General features: G+C 26.0%; 1 protein-coding gene across 2 annotated transcripts in view; it reads right to left on the bottom strand.

Moving 5' to 3' along the window:
* LOC117180108 (probable ATP-dependent RNA helicase CG8611) overlaps positions 1–20,014 on the bottom strand; it is a 130,180-nt gene that overhangs the window by 22,152 nt on the left and 88,014 nt on the right. For both annotated transcript variants that reach the window (XM_033372434.1, XM_033372435.1), the window contains exon 8: positions 14,279–14,480. In XM_033372434.1, coding sequence (XP_033228325.1) covers positions 14,279–14,480 — 202 coding nt within the window. The remainder of the gene's footprint in view (positions 1–14,278; positions 14,481–20,014) is intronic.

Raw genomic sequence — 20,014 nt, 5'->3', positions numbered from 1 at the left:
TTCTTTATATACTGGAAATGGGGTCTAATATAAACAAGAGGTCAATTTTTCCGCTCTAGGGTATTGTCTGAATTATTTATCCCTTATTAGAGCAGATCTGTTTTTATAGAGCTTTAAAAAAATGCAAATAGTATAGTCAACCATGAACGAATGATTTTCTTTAAGTACTGGAAATGGGGACCAATATAAATGAGAGATCAATTTTTCCAAGTTAGCGTATCGACAAATAAAGAAGGGGGTTCTTTTTAATGCTGAAACTGGGTCCAAATATTAATGAGAGGTTGCCTTTTCTAAGCTAGAGTATGTCTAACTCTAAATAATTGCTTTTTTTTAATACTGGAGATGGGATCAACTATAATTGAGTGTTTTATTTTTCAAAATATAAAAATTAAACACCAGACCAACCTTTCATAGTGCCTGTTATTTAGTACCCTAAATTTCCAATCCGATGTGGCACTTCGCGTAATAATAAGTTAGAAAATAAAAAAAGTTTCGGCAAGGTAGGAATCTGGTCAAGTGATCCGCTCATCACATGGCCTTAAAAAAACTAAAAAAACTGAAAAGTGAACCATAAACGGATAGTTTTCTTAATATACTGGAAATGGGGTCAAATGTAATTAAGAGACATATTTACTGAATCAGATTATTGTCCTAATTATCATGCCCTTATTAGGAGAGGGTTATAAAAAACGAAGAAAAAACTAAAATATAAACTGGTGCTTTAAACAAAACTGCCAATGGTATAGTCAACCATGAACGAATGCTTATCTTCAAATACTGGAAATGGGGAGAAATATAAATGAGAGGTCAATTTTTCCATGTTGGGGTATGGCTAAATAAAAAACGTTGGTTCTTTTAAATACTGAAACTAGGACCAAATATAAATGAGAGTTCGATTTTTTCAAATTAGGGTATGTTTAACTATAAGCAAGTGTTTTTGATTACTGGAAGTGGGATAAGATATAATTATGAGGTAAATTTTTCGGACTTTGGGTATGGTCAACTAAACACTAACGGTTAAAAAACTGGAAATGGGGTTTAATATAAATGAAAGGTTTATTTTCACAAATTAGGTTATGATCAACATTACACAGGGTTTTCTTTTAAATTCACATTTGTAGTTTTGTAGTATTTTGTATAATTTGTAGTTTTAAATAGCGAAAAAGGTGAATTTGAAAATAAGAGAAAATGCAGGGGAATAGGGAAAAACTGTCTTAAATCTTAAGGGCATGCTCTTCGTGACCACGTGACCAAACTAGTCCCCGGTTATAAGCATTTTTTTTTGGTGTTCACTGTGTCCACACGAATTGAGATATCGTGTTTAAAATTTAACGGATTAAATAAAAAGCACTAAAGAACGTTTGTGTACATCAATATGTTTATAGTTTTAAAGAAAGTTTATCTGTAAATCGATGAAATAGGATATTACCATTCGAGTTCTGGCACTTTGCAGATAATTTTTGGTTTGATGCTTTTCGGATTTTTTGATTCACGTATATTTAGTACTGACACCAATTTTAGACTGAATCGTCTAAACCTTAAAAAAAAATGGTAAGCAATAAAATTTGCACATTCGTTGCAAATCAATAAATAAGTATTTGCACACACGTAACCTATCATTATTTTTGGAGCATTTTTAGCGATTTCTAGCGGAGAGAAAAATAAACTTTGAACGTCGATAAAGTAGAGATCACATGACTAATTCATTTATAAAATTTTGGTGTGGAGAATGAAATATTTTCATTTTTTTCGGTCCGGAATAGGAAAAACAACTTTTAACGTCGATAAAGTAGATGCCTCGATTTAAAAAAATCGAGGAACATCTTAGAATATGATACTTGAAAATCCGTCCAAGTCCCATCTTGAGAAATGTTCATCTTCAGAAAATAATTAAAATTTTTTAATGGTTATATATTCCTGTGGATTTTTTGTACTGATGTGAAACAATTCTAAGTTATACCAAACCAATAATAATAAAATTTTGCCCGGGGCGAAAGACAAGGCGAGTCCGACGCTGAGCCTCGCCGATTGGTTCACTGTCAGCAATAGTTATCAGCTGATCGATTCAACATCAAATATAAGATGTCAAGAATTATGGAAGTTGGCTGAAAAACTTCAAAGAGTAAATTTGATTAAATTTCTGGTGTTGCTATGTTTCCATGTTTCCAATTTGAAATTTATCTTTTATTTTTAGGACCAAAAAAATAAAAATCATTCTACACTAAAATTTCATGAACGAACTTAGTCATACGATCTCGACTTCATCGACGTTCAATGTTTCTTTTTCTCTCCGCTAGAAATCGCTAAAAATGCTCCAAAAATAATGATAGGTTACGTGTGTGCAGATACTCGATTTATAAATAATTTTTCTTCAAAACTATAAACATATTCATGTATAAAAACGTTATTTCGTGCTTTTTATTTAATCTGTCAAATTTTAAACACGATATCTCAATCCGCGTGGACACAGTGAACACCAAAAAAAATGCTCATAACCGGGGACTGGTTTGGTCACGTTGTCACCGAGAGCATGCCCTTAAGCTAAAATGTATGAAAGTAGTTATGCCGAAAAGCAAATTTTATTTCATTTTTTTAGACTTGAAAATTGTTTAAACTACAATCTTTTTTAAATTCTGCTAAATAAAAAAATTGTCCTAAAATCTCCCAACCAACTAAATTTTGATAACAATATAGAGAAAATTGTTTGATTCTCTCAAAAAATTTCCATATGCAGAAAAAGCTTGTTCTTTACAAAATTGTAAAAAATCTACATTTTTCTTAAAGTTTTGTCTGTTTCAAATTAACAGTTTTTCTGGAATCTTTTTAAGACTTCTAAACCTTGTAAATAAATGTCTTGGAAAATAGAATTTGTCTTAATTTGTTTAAAGACAAAAAAAAGCTGCCTTAAAATAATTCAGATTCTTTTTAAAAAATTTTGTGAAATACTTTAAAGTCATATAGAATATTATCCTAAGGGTAGTTTTTAAAAATAAAAAATCATTAAACATTTATCTGGGAATCTGAAGAAAATTTTTTCATTCTATTGAAATCTGTCGTAATTTTAATTCAGCTTCTTTTTTCAAAATGCAATCAAAATCTTCAAAAATGTATATTTACTTGAAAATTTTTCTGAATCTTTACAAGATTTCTATTATTTTTGATTATTTTCAAACCTACTGAAACTTCTACAAATAAAAAAAATTTAATACAAAAAAAATTGTTTAAAAATTTTTCAGATTCTTTAACGACATATTTAAAATCTTCAAAAATTAACCTTTTAAAATAAAATTTGAATAATTTTGAATTTTCCCAAAATCTTATTGTCAAATAGAAAATTATAGAATTTAAAAAAGTTACGATCTTATTATAAAAATTTTAAAAAATTAACCCTTTAAAAGCTTTATTCTGTTACTTGCAGTAATCCAAAACTGTATAAATTATATTTTCAGCAAATTATAATTTAAAAAACATAATTAAATAATTTTAAATAAAAATGAACATTTATTGATCTTTTCTTTCTGTAGATTCGATTAGAATAATTATGATCAATAATTCAAAATCTAAATGTTTTGACAAAGCTCTTGAAAATTCCTTGAAATTTAAAAAATACCCTGATATATTTTAAATTTTTTAAAATCTCATACTACATTATTGAAATCAATTGAAAATTTCTTAAAATCTATTAAAATTAACTCAAATTTTTCAAATCCTTCCAAATCTTTTGAAATAGCTAGAACTTTTTTTTTAATATTTCTAAGTTATTTTGGAATTTTTCAAAAAAACCCTTCTAAAATTTGTTTAATTCTTTGACATTACTGTAAATTACAAGAATAAATTGAAAATTCTTTAAAATATTTTAAAACATCCTCAATTATTTAAAATACTTAAAAATCTTTCAAAATCTCTCGAAATTTTGTAAAGCTTCAGATTGAAATTTAAAAAAGAAGAAAGTTTCAAAACATTAAATATTGAAATGTTTGTAGATTAGAGTTTTGAAAATGGGATCAATAAAAATTCAAAGCTTTCGAAATTTAATTCTCAAACATTTTCAACTATTCCATTAGAATAATTTTCAACTCGATGGGATTTAAGTCTTCAAACTTTGAATTGTAAACTTGGAATTTTATTTATAAAAAATTAATAATGATAAATAAACTGAAAGCGTTCAAAATTTAAATGTACGTTTTTCAATTGGACAATCTCTAAATGAAATGATTTCAGACTGAAATTTAGAAAACAGAAAAATTTCAAAATGTTAAAAATTTTTAAGTTTGTAGATTAGTTAAACTATTGAATTAAAGTGTTAATAGAAATTACTCGATTTAAAGTTTAACTATGTCTAAAACGAGTTTTGTATATAATTATAAAATTATTATTATTTTTTCTGTTGAAAAACATACTTTTAAATTTTTAAATCTTTCAATTTATTTATAATTACTAATTTTTTGTAAATAAACTTCTAAGTTTACAATTCAAACGTTGAAGACTTGAATCCCATTGAGTTGAAAATTATTCATATTTCATAGTAGCAAATTTTTGAAAATAAAATTTTGAAAGTTTTGAATTTTTATTGATTCCATTATCAAAACCCTAATCTACAAATATTTCAATACTTAATGTTTTGAAATTTTTCTGTTTTCTAAATTTCAATCTAAAGCTTTAAAAAATTTCAAGAGATTAAAATCAAATTTAAAATCCTATTTAACGTCCAATAATCAAGTTACTTTGAATAATTCCTCAAAATAAAATCAAGAATCTAACGAACAAATTTGAACACCATAAAATATTCCTATTGTAATCTGAAAAAGAAAAAAACTTCTTTCTTTTAAAAAAGAAAAAATTTTCGCTCCTTCTGCCAAGAAATAAAAACGAGGAAAGAAAAATGAGAAGGAAACTAACCACATCCCCTTCCTTCCTTTTTTTATTTCTTGCGTCTTCTTGTTTTCTTATCATTATCAACTAAAAATTTAAAAAATTTGTAAAAAAAGCGAAAATTTTTTCTTTTGTTTGAGGAGGAAGAAGTTTTTTTTTCAAAATCTTTTGAAATACCTAGAACTTTTTTTTTAATTTGAAAAGTACTTTGGAAATTTTAAAAATAATCCTTCTAAAATTTTTTTAATTCTTTCAAATTCCTTTAGATTATAAAAGTTAATTGAAAATTCCTTGACATCTTTAAAAACATCTTCAAATATTTAAAATTCTTTAAAATCTTTTGAAATTTTTTAAAACTCTTGAAAAATCCTTGGAATTTCAAAAATACCCTAAAATGTTTCAAATCCTTAAAAATCTCATACTAAATTATTGAAATTAATTGAAAATTCCTTGGAATCTAATAAAATATCATAAAATATATCAATTCCTTTAGAGTCTCATATCAAATTACTGTAATCGATTGAAAAATCCTTGGAATCTTTTAAAATTTTCTCAAATTTTTCAAATCCTTCAAAATCTTTTGAAATATCTAGAAATTTTTTTTTTTAATTTGAAAAGTACTTTGGAATTTTTAAAAATAACCCTTCTACGATTTTTTAAATTCTTTCAAATTCCTTTAGATTCTAAAAGTAAATGGAAAATTCCATGCCATCTTTTAAAACATCCTCATGTATTTAAAATCTTTTGAAATTTCTTGAAATTTTTTAAAACTTCAGATTGAAATTTGGAAAATAGAAAAATTTCAAAACGTTAAATATTTAAATGTTAGTAGATTAGAGTTTTGAAATTGGGATCAATAAAAATTCAAAACTTTCGAAATTTAATTTAAAAAATTTTAAAAAAGTTCAAGGCATGTCAAAATATTTTGAAGGAATTTCAATATTTGATAGTATTTGAGAATTTTCCAAGAAATTTCAAATTGGTTACGGTAATTTAATATGAGATTTTGAAAGATTTGATATATTTTAGTATATTTTAATAGATTTCAAGGAATTTTCACTTGATTTCAATAATGAAGTATGAGATTTGAAAAGATTTGAAATATTTTAGGGTATTTTTAAAATTTCAAGGAAGTTTCAAGAGCTTTGCAAATTTTCAAGAGATTTTAAAAAATTGTAAAGGATTTTAAATATTTGAGGATGTTTAAAAAGACGTCAATGAATTTTAAATTCATTTTTATAATATAAAGGAATTTCAAAGAATTTTAACATTTTTAGCAGTTATTTAAAAAAATTCCAAAATACTTTAGAAATCTTTAAAAGGTGTCAAGATGTTTCAAAAGATTTTGAAGGTTTTTAAATATTTTAAGATGTTTTAAAATATTCCAAGGAATTTTCAATAAATTTCAATAATTTAAAGCAATTTGAAATTGAAAAATTGAAAGATTCAATTTTTTTTTTTTGGTTGATGATTCATCAATTTAGTTAAAAAATGTTGCTTTCTGAAAATGTAACTATTTTGTAGAAAATTCTTTTTGTTTTTGTTAAACAATCAATTTTTTTTTAACCACAAGAAAATAATCTTTTTTGTCGAAAATTTAACTATGATTAAACATTAATTTTTTGAATCGAAAATTAGTCTTGTTGGAAAATAAATTTCTTTTGTGCAAAGTTCGTGTATTTTATTAAAAGAGCCTCTTTTTAGTATACAATTCAGCTTTTTAGATGAAAATGTAACTTTTTGTTTAAAAATTTAACTATTTTGTTGAAAACAATTAATTTTTTTTAATCTATGTATTTTCTTAAAAAAATTTTTTTTACAGAAAACTAATTTATTTAGTTAAAAGTTCACCTATTTCTATTAAAAGTTAGACAACTACTCATTAATATTGATATACTATTTTATAAATATAATATTAACATAAAAATCGCTAATTTCATTCAATTGGGGATCGAGATATAAATAGAAGAGCACCGAAGTTTTCCGAAGCATTTTCGGTTTATACACGAACTTACAGTTGTAATCATGCACCTTCTATTTTGCGGCTCACAAACGGTAGGTAACTAATCCAACAGATGGCGGCACCAACAGTAGGTCTGTCCTTTTCATTGAATTGCATTAAGAAATAGCAAACATAATTAAAAACTTGATGCTGTTTGCAAATAAACAAAAAAAAAAATAAAAATAAGAGTAACTATTACTAATTATTTAAAAAAAGAAAAAGTCATAAAAATATGTAGTTTAATACGAATAAAATTTAATTTAAAGATACACTTTGAAAGCATTTCGAACTTCATATTCTTACGATTTATTTTGCTGAGATTATTGATATTATTATTTGTTCTAGTTAAAAAAATGTATTGTTAAAATTATTAACGCAGCTAATGAAAAAATTATTCACAACATATACATGATCAGAAGAATTAATAAAAAATATATCACTTGTATCCAATATGAATACAATAATTAAAATGTGTAAGACTACAACTTGAGTTGCAGAGTAAAGAATCTTTGTACCTTCAAAATCTCAACAATTTAAAGTTTTAAAGGTAGCATTTTTAAACAGTAATACTAATTTGAATTAAAATGTTTTGAGGGAATCATTTGGTAAAAAAATCATTGTCAAGACTGATAAATGAGAAAATAGATATAATATTATTCAATACTAGACTACTATGTACGCGCGCGCTCAGTTTTATACTCCTTTTTATCATTCACTCAATTTTCTAATAAAAATTTATTTGTTAAAAATTTCTGAACACTTATATTCTTGTTCACGTGTTACCTAAAGTTATTTTAAACCCTTTTACCTTCCCACATCCTAACTGCAGTTACGTAACATTTTTTTTTTATTAGCTTAAAAAACTTAATAGACGTTTTTTAAATAAAAATAGATTTTTAGGATAAAGTGCGGTATAGAAATACATTAAACAATATTTTGACGTAACACAACAATGCTTTTTTGATATTTTTTTAGTCACACACATTTTCAAATTATTTAAAAGTAAAGAAGTATCAGCAGTTTTTTTTTGAATGATATAAATTTTATCATTTTCATGAGACAATTAGGAAAGATTTTTAAATAATTCAGATGTCAAAAAAAGAATGTAGAAAATTTAAAAAATATATTATTTATTTTACAGGATTTTATAAATTATTAGAAAATTATTAGCTTTTTTAAAAGATATGTAGGGCTTTTATAATTTCAGAAAAAATGATAAATATTCCATTAGTTTTCGGAAATGCTTTTCGGAAATATTTTAAAATGAATCCAATTTTTCTTGAAATTTTGAAAAATCATTTAAAATGTAAAAAATAAGCGAAAAAATTTCTTACAAATTTGAAAAAATTATAAAAGATTTTTGAATATTTCAGATTCTTCAACAAAAAATCTAGATTGAAAAAATAATATTTTACGGGATTCTACAAAATAATACGAAAAGTTCGAGCCAATATTAAATAGTTAATGAATTTTTATTAGATAACGTTAAAATAAAAATATGTTATTATTTAATTTTAATTTATAAATAACAAGTTTTTATCCATTAATTTAATAATCGTTTATATTATTTCAAACAATAAAATTTTCAGATAAACTTTAAATAATTATTCCTGTAACGTTGAATAAACCAATTAAAAATTTCTTAAAATTATATTTAATTTCTATTTTTTAAATCATTTTAAAGCATAAAATGTAAATATAATATTATTATAAGAAATTAATAGCATGTATAACATGATGTTATTATTAATTAGAACCTGAAAATAATAAATTCATTTAATTCTAATTTAGTTTATGATAACTTTATATTCAAATAACATTTTTCATTGTAATTTATATCATAATATTATTAAACGTAATGATTTCACAATATATCTATTAATTTAATATCCTTTTATATTATTAAAAAAATTATATTTTAACGTAAACTTTAAATTATTATTACTGTAAAATTGTATAAACCACATTCTTGTGTAAAGTATCTTCAGTTATTTAATGTAACGATTGAAAAATTATGAGAAACAAATTTAAATATTATACATGATAATAATTCATTAAAAATAACAGCTGTTATTGAAAGTGAAAATAAAAAGACACAAAACGATAATAATTATCGGCGATCGATAAAAGTAGAAATCTAGTTTTTTATTTCGATTGATTTTCTACGTTGAAGAAAGATGTCGCCAGTCGCCATAAAATACGTGATTAACTTGACCATTGTAAGATTCAGCGCCCATGCACACTAATTTAGGTTACGAGTTTTTATACATAGGATAATGTATATATTTAATTAAATTGAACCGAACGCCATATATAAATTTATGCAGTTCAATAATTTATTTATTTTTTGTTTTAAATTGATCTTGACTTTACGAACTTTTGTCTCCTCTATTTTTTATTAATAATTTTTCCACTCAAATCATGGAAAAACTAAATTTTTTTATAAAACAATTTTTTACGCTTTAATAACTGATCAGGAAAACTTTATATTGTCTTAAATAAATGTTTAGAATTTCATAGAATACAAATAATGTGCTTATTAATCCATTTATTTCTTATAAACCAATTTTATGAACAAATTGACCAATAATCTTATTATCGGTAAAAAAAATGTTTTCCTAAAAATGCTTCACATTAATGTAGGAATGACATTTAATAACAAAAATACTTTAAAAGTTTATAATAACCACTGTGATAAACAATTTTTGTGGCCCCAACTTACATGTTTAAAAACAATTTACATAAACAATTTCTAAATTTAAATTAAATTTTAAATTCAAATTTGATAAAACCTTAAGTTTAAATATTTTGTCACAAGAGTTGTTAATAACAGTGGTTATTGTTAACTTTTCTAATATGTTGTTGACTAGCAATCATTCGTCCAATAATATAAAACTTTTCCAGTGCAAACAAAAAATGTCTATGCCAAAGGGCCAAAATTTCCAATCTGTTTATCTAATTTGTTTACAAAAATTTAAATTGTTATATTTTATCTTTCAAAAATCTCAAATTCTAATATTTTGCCAAAGTAATTGTTTATCACAGTGGTTATTATAAACTCTTAAATTATTTTTGTTATTAAAGGTCATTCGTATAATAATATGAAGCATTTTTAGCAAAAACAAAAAATTTTTTACCGATAATAAGACTTTGTATATATGATGTTCGGTTCAATTTAAATAAATATATACATTATATTAAATAATATTAAATCCATTTTCCTTCAAAACTCGAAATTATTAATATTTTAAAGGTACAAAGATTCTTCACTTTGCAACTGAAGTTATGGTCTTACATATTTTAATTATTATTATATTTATATTGGATATAAGTGATATATTTATTATTACTTCTTCTAATCATGTATATGTTTTAAATAATTTTCTCATTGAGGAATTAAATATTGTTAATTTTTTCATTAGATCCATCAATAACTTTAACAATAAATAATTTTTTCAACTAGAACAAATAATGAAATCAATAATATCGGTAAAATAAATCTTAGAAATATGAAGTTTAAACTGCTTTCAAAATATATTTAAAAATTAAATTTTATTCATAATAAACTACATATTTTTATAACTTTTTCTATTTTAAAATAATTAGTAATAGTTACTCTTATTTTTTCATATATTTTTTTTGTTTATTTGCAAACAGCATCAAGTTTTTAATTATTTGTGCTTTTTCTTAATGCAATTCAATGAAAAAGTCAGACCTACTTTTTGTGGCGCCATCTGTTGGATTAGTTTGACCAACGTTCCCCCTCCGGATCTTAAGAAAACTACTACTACATACACATACACGGTCGAGGCCGGGAGCTGATCTGGCAGCTCTGGGGCGCTGTCAAAAGGTAATTCGGAATTTGGTAAAATGAAAACAATTTAAAATGTTTATTTAAATAAATAAATGAAAAATGAGGTATTGTGAGGATTGGAGGTAACAGAATAAGACCAGATACCATTTTAGAACCGTTATTTTCCATACTCAATAATAAGAGTTCAATTAATCCTGGCAAATCGCCGTTGCTGTGACTGATGCGATACATACTTGCGCGTTTCGGCCGTTCCGCGTGCGGGCACATTATTTATTCGTGAACATTAAGAACGACCAACAGCAAGAATTTTCGCCTAACTGGCTCAGAAACTCATTAGGCGCGCTCGAGTCCAATTTTTATTTTTGCATCGCTACCTACCTTTTTCCCTTTTTTTCTCTTGTTAAATTGTCAAATTGTCAAACTGTCAAACTGTCAAACTGTCAAAAGTCTTCCGCATTTCATAAAAAAAAACATGGCGATCAGCTTTCTGCCTTTAGACGAGAGTTTCAGGCTTATTAATCACGGATTCACGCCTGGTTTCTTGTGATAACAATACTCGAGAATAGAGAGACACGAGAGACTTGATGGGAAAAGTGGCGTAATTCGGCATTTGCGCAAATTTCGAAAGTCAGATTTAATGGTTTCCCAATTTTTAAATTCATGAATTCCTCAACGATATTAAACGCGCGGAACTGTAAAATGTAAATCATTTCTGAGAACACTTGTTCCTGAAAAAAAAAGAAATTTTCTGATGGAGCCAAAACTGGAATTGAAGAAATTCGTGACATTCACAGAATTTACTGAATTCAAGGAATTCACTGAATTCGTATAACGCCTGGAATTCACGGATTTCATGGGATTTAAGGAATTAATGGAATTCCCGAGATTAATAGAATTAATGGAATTCCCGGAATTTAAAGAATTTACAGAATTCAAAGAGTTGAAGATATACGCAGAATTCATGGAATTCACGGAATTCAAGAAAATCAGGGAATTCACAATATTCGTCAAATTTACGGAATTTACGGAATTCACGCAATTTATTAATTGAAGGAAATGACGAAATCAAAAGAATTTACGTAATCAAAAAATTCACAGAATTCATGGAATTCATGGAAATTATGGAATTAATGGATTTCAAGGAACTCATGGACTTCACGAAATTCAATAAATTCACATAATTTTGCTAATTCATGAGATTCAAGTAAATAGTGAAATTCATGGAATTCACGACATTTAAGGAATTCATCCAATTCAATGAGTTAATCAAATTCAATGAAATCACGGAATTCACGAAATGTATGGAATTCCTGGAGTTCCACGAATTCCTTGAACTCAATTAATACCGTGAATTCCTTGAATCCGTGGAATTCCGTGAATTGCACGAATTCCGGGTGTTACATGAATTCTGAGAATTCCTTTATTTCTAAGAATCTGCAAATTCCATTAATGTCTCGAATTCCGTTAATTCCGCGAATTGCATGAATTACGGGTGTTACATAAATCCCGTGAATTCCTTGAATTCCATTCATCCCGTTATTACAGTCAATTTCCTGAATTCCTTAAATTCCGTGGATTTCGTGAATTCCGTAAATTCCATAAATTAGATGAATTCCGTGAATTACTTTAATTACGCTATTACAGTCAATTCCGTGAATTCCGCAAATTCCTTGATTTAAGTGAATTCTTAGAATTCCTGCAGTTAAATGAATTTCATGAATTCCTTCAATTCAAGTCAATTCCATTATTTCGTTAAAATTACTTAATTCCGTGAATTGCGCAAATCCCGTGGGTTTCGTGAATTCCGTAAATTCCATAAATTAAACGAATTCCTTGATTTAAGTGAATTCTTAGAATTCCTACAGTTAAATGAATTTCATGAATTCCTTTAATTCAATGAATTCCATTAATTCGTTCAAATTACTAAATTCCATGAATTCCGCAAATCCAATGAATTCCATCAATTTCGCAAATTCCTGAAATTCCATGAATTCCTTAAATATCTTGAATTCCATTAATTCTGTGAATTTCATGAATGCCTTAAATTTTCGAAAATAGGAATTTTCAACACCATGCACAAATTTTCGAATAAAAAAGATCAATTTTCAATTTAAGATTTCAAATTTAAATAAAAAAATGGAATAATTAAACTTTCAGGAAATAAAATTAATTTTTAAATAAACAAAAAACTAATTTTTATCAAAATATTTCAATCTTCAGCCAAACAGATGAATTTTCAACAAAAATGATATAACTTAAAACAGTAAATTTTCAAAAAAAAAAACAATTCAACAATCAACCAAAGAGTTGATTTTCCAACTAAAAAGCTGACTTTTTAATGAACGAAAAAAATAATTTTCTCCTAAAATATATGAATTATCAACAAAATGCAGTAATCTTAAACCATTTCTTTGAATTTTTTACTGAAAAATATAAGTTTTCAACTAAATAGTTTAATTTTAAATGTAAAAAGAAATATTTTCCAAAAAAGAAATGAAATACTTACATTTTCAGTTTTAAAAACTAATTTTTAACACAAAAAAATAGAATTTTCAACTTGTGGAATTCAATTAAAAAATACAAATTAATAAAAAAGTTGAATCCTCAACGAAAATGATGAATTTTCTACAATGAAGATTAACTATTTACCCAAAATGGATGCATTTTCAAGAAATAATCTGAATTCTCTACCAAATAGTTGAATTTTGAACTTTTAAAGCTACCATTTTTGATAAAAAATGTAAGAGCTACATTTTTAGATTAAAAAGCCATAGTTTATTACATTTAAATTTAAGTTTATTACATTAAAAAGCGTATAGTTTAATTTTCTAGCTAATATGACGGGTTTTCTACAAAACAGATAAATTTGCAATCCAAAAATGAATCTTTAATCCAATTAATTTTTAACAAAAAAGTTAATTTGCAATAAAATATTTGAGTTTTAAATGTAAAAAAAAAAATTCTCCAGGTTGAATAGTGGTTGAATAGTTATTCTGTAAAATAAAAATGATCTAAAATCGTAATTCGGATCCCAAATGGTAATTTGGAAAAATAAAAATGGGGTAAATTCGTAATTAGGATAAAAAAAATTATGGAAAATTGCTATTTCGCAGAATTATTTTTAATAAAATAAATAGTAGCGAAAATAGAATTTCTATTATAATTTTTAATTATTTATGAGTTCCTGCACGGAGAGGAGTTAGGTAAAACCGGCGCGCTAACGTTGAGAGAGTCGCTGCACGTCGGTTGGGTGTGGCAACCGCTCCAGATTCGGGGCACTTGGTTACCCCAAACTTAGGGAGATCAGTCGCTCCGAAATGTGGGTGCTATAATTTTCTAAACTGCGCAAGCGCGGAACTTTGTGGCAAGCGCCACGTGTGCAAAACGACTAGACTATACTGTTGATTAAACAATTCGGTCTGTTCGGGGTAATGGTGCTCCCAAATCAGTGGAGCCGTTCAACCAAACAGAAGTGGCGCTGTTCACTGTATGATTGGTGCGACAATTGTACTAGCAAGCAACAAAAGCTCCCAAAATTGGTTTTCCAAAAAATTAAGACATGAAAGAAGAAGTGTGAAAAACTGACTTACCTTTCATTCGAGAGTCTGTTGTTATGCTGGGCCTTTGCTCCTTCCTTTTCGCGAATAATTTTCCCAATTCCACTAATTCTTTGTGGAGGGTCTCTAAGAGCAAAACTCTTCGCATAATGGCCAAGATGAAGTTCCTTGCGGTCGAAAATTTCCCTCATATCTCGGGGATAGCTGGCATAAAAACGCATCCAGGATATGTATGCTGCAAAATAAAATTTAGGAAATTTTTACTAAAGATAGAAGTCTTCAGAATTCCTGAAAATAAAACCAAGAATCTAACGACCAAATTTGGACAACCACCATAAAATGTCCCTATTGCAATCTGAAGAAAAAAAAAATTCCTGAAAAGGAAAAGAAATTTTTTTTGCCAAAAATACCTCGTTACCACACAGAACAACAATTTTGTTTGCAGATTTTCCATTCTTTAAGAAAATTCATTTCAACTCAGAAATCAAATTCTTTTGAAAAAATTTAATTCTTTTCGAAAATTCTCCATTTTAACCAAGAATTAGAGTTTTTTTTGTAAAATTCCGTGTTCAAATTCATAATTATAATTTTTCCGAAAATATCCCGTCTCAACTTTGAATTCAAAATAATTTTTTTAAAAGAATTCCTCGTTTCTGCTCGGAATTTATTACAATTTTTAAATTCTTTGTTCTAAGTAAGACAAATTAAAATCCTTTTGAATAAATACCAGTCTCAACTCAGAATTGTTTAAAATTTGAAAATTCCCTATTTCAAATCAAAATTAGAACTCTTTGTAAAAAGTTCCTGTTCCAGTTTAGAATTTGGCTTCTTTTCAAATATTTCCAGTACTAGCTCGGAATCGGTTAAAATTTGAAAATTCCCGGTTCGAAGTCAGAATTATTATGATTCTGGATTAATTCCAGTTCCAACTATTAATATGTCAAAAATTGAAAATTCCCTGTTCAAATTCAAAGTTAAATTATTTTTATTTTTATTATTTAAAAATCCTTTAAATGTATTAATTTTTAAAAATTAGTTTACGAAAATGAAAAATCATTTTCAATTTTCCTAGTAAATGTTTTTTCTCTTTCTAAAGCCCGTCAAAATTCCTAAAAAGCTTCTAAATTTTTTGTTCAAAATCTGCCAAAATGAATTTTTTTTTTCATTAGGCTGTGGGCTATTTGCACCGAAATTTTGGTACGAATAGTTGGATTTTGTAGGTACACGTATACAGTTTTTTTTTAAATTATTTGAAATCATTAAATTATTTTAAAATAATTTTGAATTTTTTTAAATCTGCTAAATATCTCTTTCAACTAATTCGGATTTTTTCTAAAAATAATAGACGTTTGTTATTTCTAATTCAAAACTCAACAATTTGACTTAGAAATTAAATTGGATTAAATGAATAATTAAAATTATAGCGTTCAAAGTTTAGTTTTTTCTTTAGTTTTGAATATTTAATTTATAATTACTGATTTTAAATTATGAGTCAGATATTTCTAAATATTAAGTAACTGTTCATTTTCTCAATTGAAAAATTCCAACTTCCATGATTTCAAAATGGAATATTTTAGACTGAAATTATATTTGAAATTTAATAAAAGCCTTTAATTATAAATATATAATTTTAAAGTTATTTTAATATCACAACCACCACTTCTCTATATCATCGCATCCTACATCTATTAGCGTATATCTTTTTCTATCTCTTTGTCAGTCTAAATTCACGTCTATCTTTTTCAATCATTTTTTTTTCAATCTCATCCTATTCTTTATCATGCACGACAATCTTTTTCTATCCCTCTGTCAATCTAAACGGCCGTCTATTTTTTTTAAATTCCCTCTTCTCTATTCCATCCTATCTTTTGTCTATCCACTTCAATCTTCTTCTATCTCTTTGCTAATCTAAATTCACGCCTATCTTTATCAATACACTCTTCCCTATCACACCGTATCATACAACAATCAACGTTTATATTTTTCTATAAATTTTTTACTATAAATTAACATCTACTGTTAATCTTAATTCCCGTCTACCATTTTTAATTCCCTCTACTCCATCCGATTCCTCCAATATCTATGAACGTATATCTTTTTCTATCTCTTTGTCAGTCGTTTATCTTTCCCTATGAGTTTTCCAATCTATATTCCAGTCTATTTTTCAATCTGCTATTCTCTATCTCATCCTATCCTTTATCCATCCTCGTCTATCTTTTCCAATACCCTCTTCTTTATCGCATCTTATTCTTTATCTATTCAAGCCAATATTTTTATATCTTTATTAATCTAAATTTCCTTGTTACTTCTTCAATACCATCTTTTCTATTTCATCCTATTCTTTATCTATCTACGTCAATCTTTTTCTATTCCGATTTCAATTTAAATTTCCGTCTATCTTTTTGAATACAGTCTTTACTATTTCAGCCTATCCTTTATCTACCCAGGTTAATATTTTCCTATCTATTTGCCAATCTAAATTCATGTCTATCCTTTTTAATATCCTCTGCTCTATCTCACCCCATCATTTTATGTATCCACATCCACACTTTTATCTACCTCATTTAATCTGAACTTCATCTATCTTTTTTATCTTTTCTTCTCTATCTCACCCTATACTTTTTTCATTAAAAGAACCTTTTTCTATATGTATTATTCTAAATTCCTGTCTAGCCTTTTCAATCCCCTATTTTCTATCTTATTCTATATTTTATCTATGCACATCAATATTTGTTTACTCTTTTTTCAATCTAAATTCACGTCTATCTTTTTCAACCTCCTCCTCTTTATACCATCCTAATCTTTACATGTTCATGAAATCTTGTTCTATCTGTGTTAATCGAAATTTCCTTCCATTTTTTTAAATCCCCCCTTTCCTATCTTATTCTATCTTTTATCTATCAACGTCAATATTTTCAAATCGCTTTGTTTATTTAAATTCACGCCTAACTTTTTCAATAACGCCTTTTATATCGTACCCTATGTCTTATCGATCCACGTGAATACTTTTTTATCTCTCTGTCAGTCTAAATCAACGTCTCTTCTTTCAATACCCTCTTCTCTATCCCATTTTACCCTTTACCGATACATATCAATTTTTTTGTCTCGGTTAATCTAAATTATCGCCTATCTTTTTCAATCCCCTCGTCCTATCTATTGTCTATTCTGGTGAATTGTTTTCTATCTCTTTGTCAATCTAAATTCATGTCTTTCTTTCACAACATTCTCTTCCCTATCGCATCCTATCCTTTACCTATCCATGTCAATCTTCTTTATTTCTGTTAATATAAAATACCGTCTATTTTTTCAATCTGCTTTTTATCATCTCATCATACATCTATCAAAGTTTATCTTTTTCTATATAAATTTTAAACTAAATTCACGACTACTCTTTTCAATAACCTCTTCTCTATCTCACCCTATCCTTTATGTATGTAAGTCAATATTTTTATATATCTCGTTTAATATGAATTTCTATCTATCTTTTTCGATCAGCTCTTTTTTATCTGATCCTATCTTACGTCAATCAACGTGTATATTTTTTTATCTCTTTGTTAGTTCAAATTCAGGTCTATCTTTTTCAATTCCCTCTTTCCTATCTTATTCTATCCGTTATCGATCTATGTCAATATTTTTCAATATCTCGGTTAATCTAATTTCTTGTCAATACTTTTTTAGTCCTCTCTTTTCTATGTTATTCTTCCCTTTATCTATCCGCGACAAACTTTTTCTATCTCTGTCTAAATCTAAATTTATATCTATCATTTTCAATCCTCTTTTCTCTATCTCATCATTTCCTTTGTCTATTCACGTCTATCTTTTTCAATATCCTGTTCTCTACCTCATCCCATCCTTTATCTATTCAAGCCAATTTTTTTCTATTCGGGTGGCCGTATTAATCACAAAAAAAAATTTCCGGTCTTTTCCTGGTTCGCAAACTATTTTGGGGTCCATGAAATTAAAAATTTCAACATTTGAAGCTAAACATTTTTTCATTTGAAGTAATGAAAACTGAGCTGCAAATCATTTTAAACAATTTTAAGCTGGAAATATTAAAAATTGAAAGATTAAATTTTTGTTACAAACTGAACTATTATTAACTTTAAATTTTAATTATTTTCATTTTTAATAGCTTTGAAACTGATAGTTTATAAAAGATTAATTTTTTAATTCAGGAGAGCAATTTTTCATCGTTATAATAAATATTTTTGATTTGATTTTTCTTTTTAGATTCTTAAAGCAAAAGGTTAAAAGCATTCAAAAACATTTTTTCCTGAATTTTATATACATAAATGGCCAAGTGGAGGGGAAGAGATTTTTTGTAAAGTAAAATCTCGTGCAAGAAAATAATGTAAATAATTCACTCCATGAGCCACCTAAAGGGAAAAATTTTTTTGTGGGAAAACAAACTTTCAGATTTGCATCACAATGTTGATATTTTTATTAACAAATTGTTATTAACAAATACTTAAATTTTTTGAAAAAATTAATTTTAAACGAAATAGATTAATTTTTTACCAAATTGGCACATTTTCGACAAAAAATGATGAAATTTCTTCAAAAAAGCTAAATTTTTAACGAAAAAGTTGATTGACGACAAAAAATTAATTTTTTATAAAGAATTTCAACTTCAAACCAAGTAGATAAATAAAAAAGTTAAATTTCAAATTAAAACATGTTGAATTAAATCGAAAAAACCAACAAAATAGATAAATCCTGAAATAAAAGAGATTAATTTTTAACAGAGCAATTTCATTTTGAACCAAAAAGGATGAATTTTCAACTAACAAGAAGAATTTTTTCCCAAAAATACGAATTTTTAAAATATACATGATTTTTCAACCAAAAAGGAATTTTTTTATGTAATATCCCAATTTGCAATAAAAATGGAATAGTTACACTTTCAGTAAAGAAAATTAATTTTCAACCAGAAAAATATCGAATTTTGAGCAGAATCGTTAAATCTTCCGTCTCATTTTTCTTTCTCTTTTTTATTTTTTTCCGAAAATTTTATTTTATTTTTTTGTTGTTTTTTGTTTGTTTTTCTTTTGGGATTTTTTTTTCAGATTACAATAGGGTTTTTTTGGTTTTTCAAAAAAAAAAACGATAAATTTTCTCGAAAAAGTATGAATTGTCCACAAAATGTAGGAATTTTGAAAAAATTATATAAATTTTGAACTAAAGACCACGCATTTTTAATCAAATTAAAAATTTTCAACAACAAAACATCGAATTTTCAACCAATTCAATTAAATTTTTTTAAAACGATTTAAAAAAACTTCATTTTTAAGAAAATAGTATAACGTTCTACGAAACCGTTAAATTTTCAACAAAAAGTTGATGTACGACCAAATATTTGAAATTTCAAATAAAATTATCAATCTTCAACTAAAAAAATACAACTTTTACAAAGTAGTTAAACTTTAAGCAAAGTAGCTGAAAAAAATCAATTCTAAATTATACATGCAATAATAATTATTTCAACAAAAAGAGATTTCACTTTTAAATACAAAAACAGTTGAATTCCATCAGAAAATACTGTCAAGTATTTAACTATTTTGTTTTAAAATTGAACTGTTTCTTTGTAAATTAATTTTCTTGTTGGAAACTCATATTCCCGGGTTGAAAGCTTAATTTTTTATCAGAAAATTTGTCTTTTTGGTTTAAAAAAATCCAAAATTTGGTGAAAAAAATTGAACTGTGTTGTAGAAAATTCGTTTTAGTTTATTTAAAGTGAATTCTACTCAATGAAAATTTAACTACTCCAGT

The sequence above is a fragment of the Belonocnema kinseyi genome, chromosome 9, assembly GCF_010883055.1.
Source record: "Belonocnema kinseyi isolate 2016_QV_RU_SX_M_011 chromosome 9, B_treatae_v1, whole genome shotgun sequence".
Taxonomy (NCBI): Eukaryota; Metazoa; Arthropoda; class Insecta; order Hymenoptera; family Cynipidae; genus Belonocnema; species Belonocnema kinseyi.
Note: the sequence above shows the minus strand (reverse complement) of the source record. Positions and strands in the feature narration are given on the sequence as shown.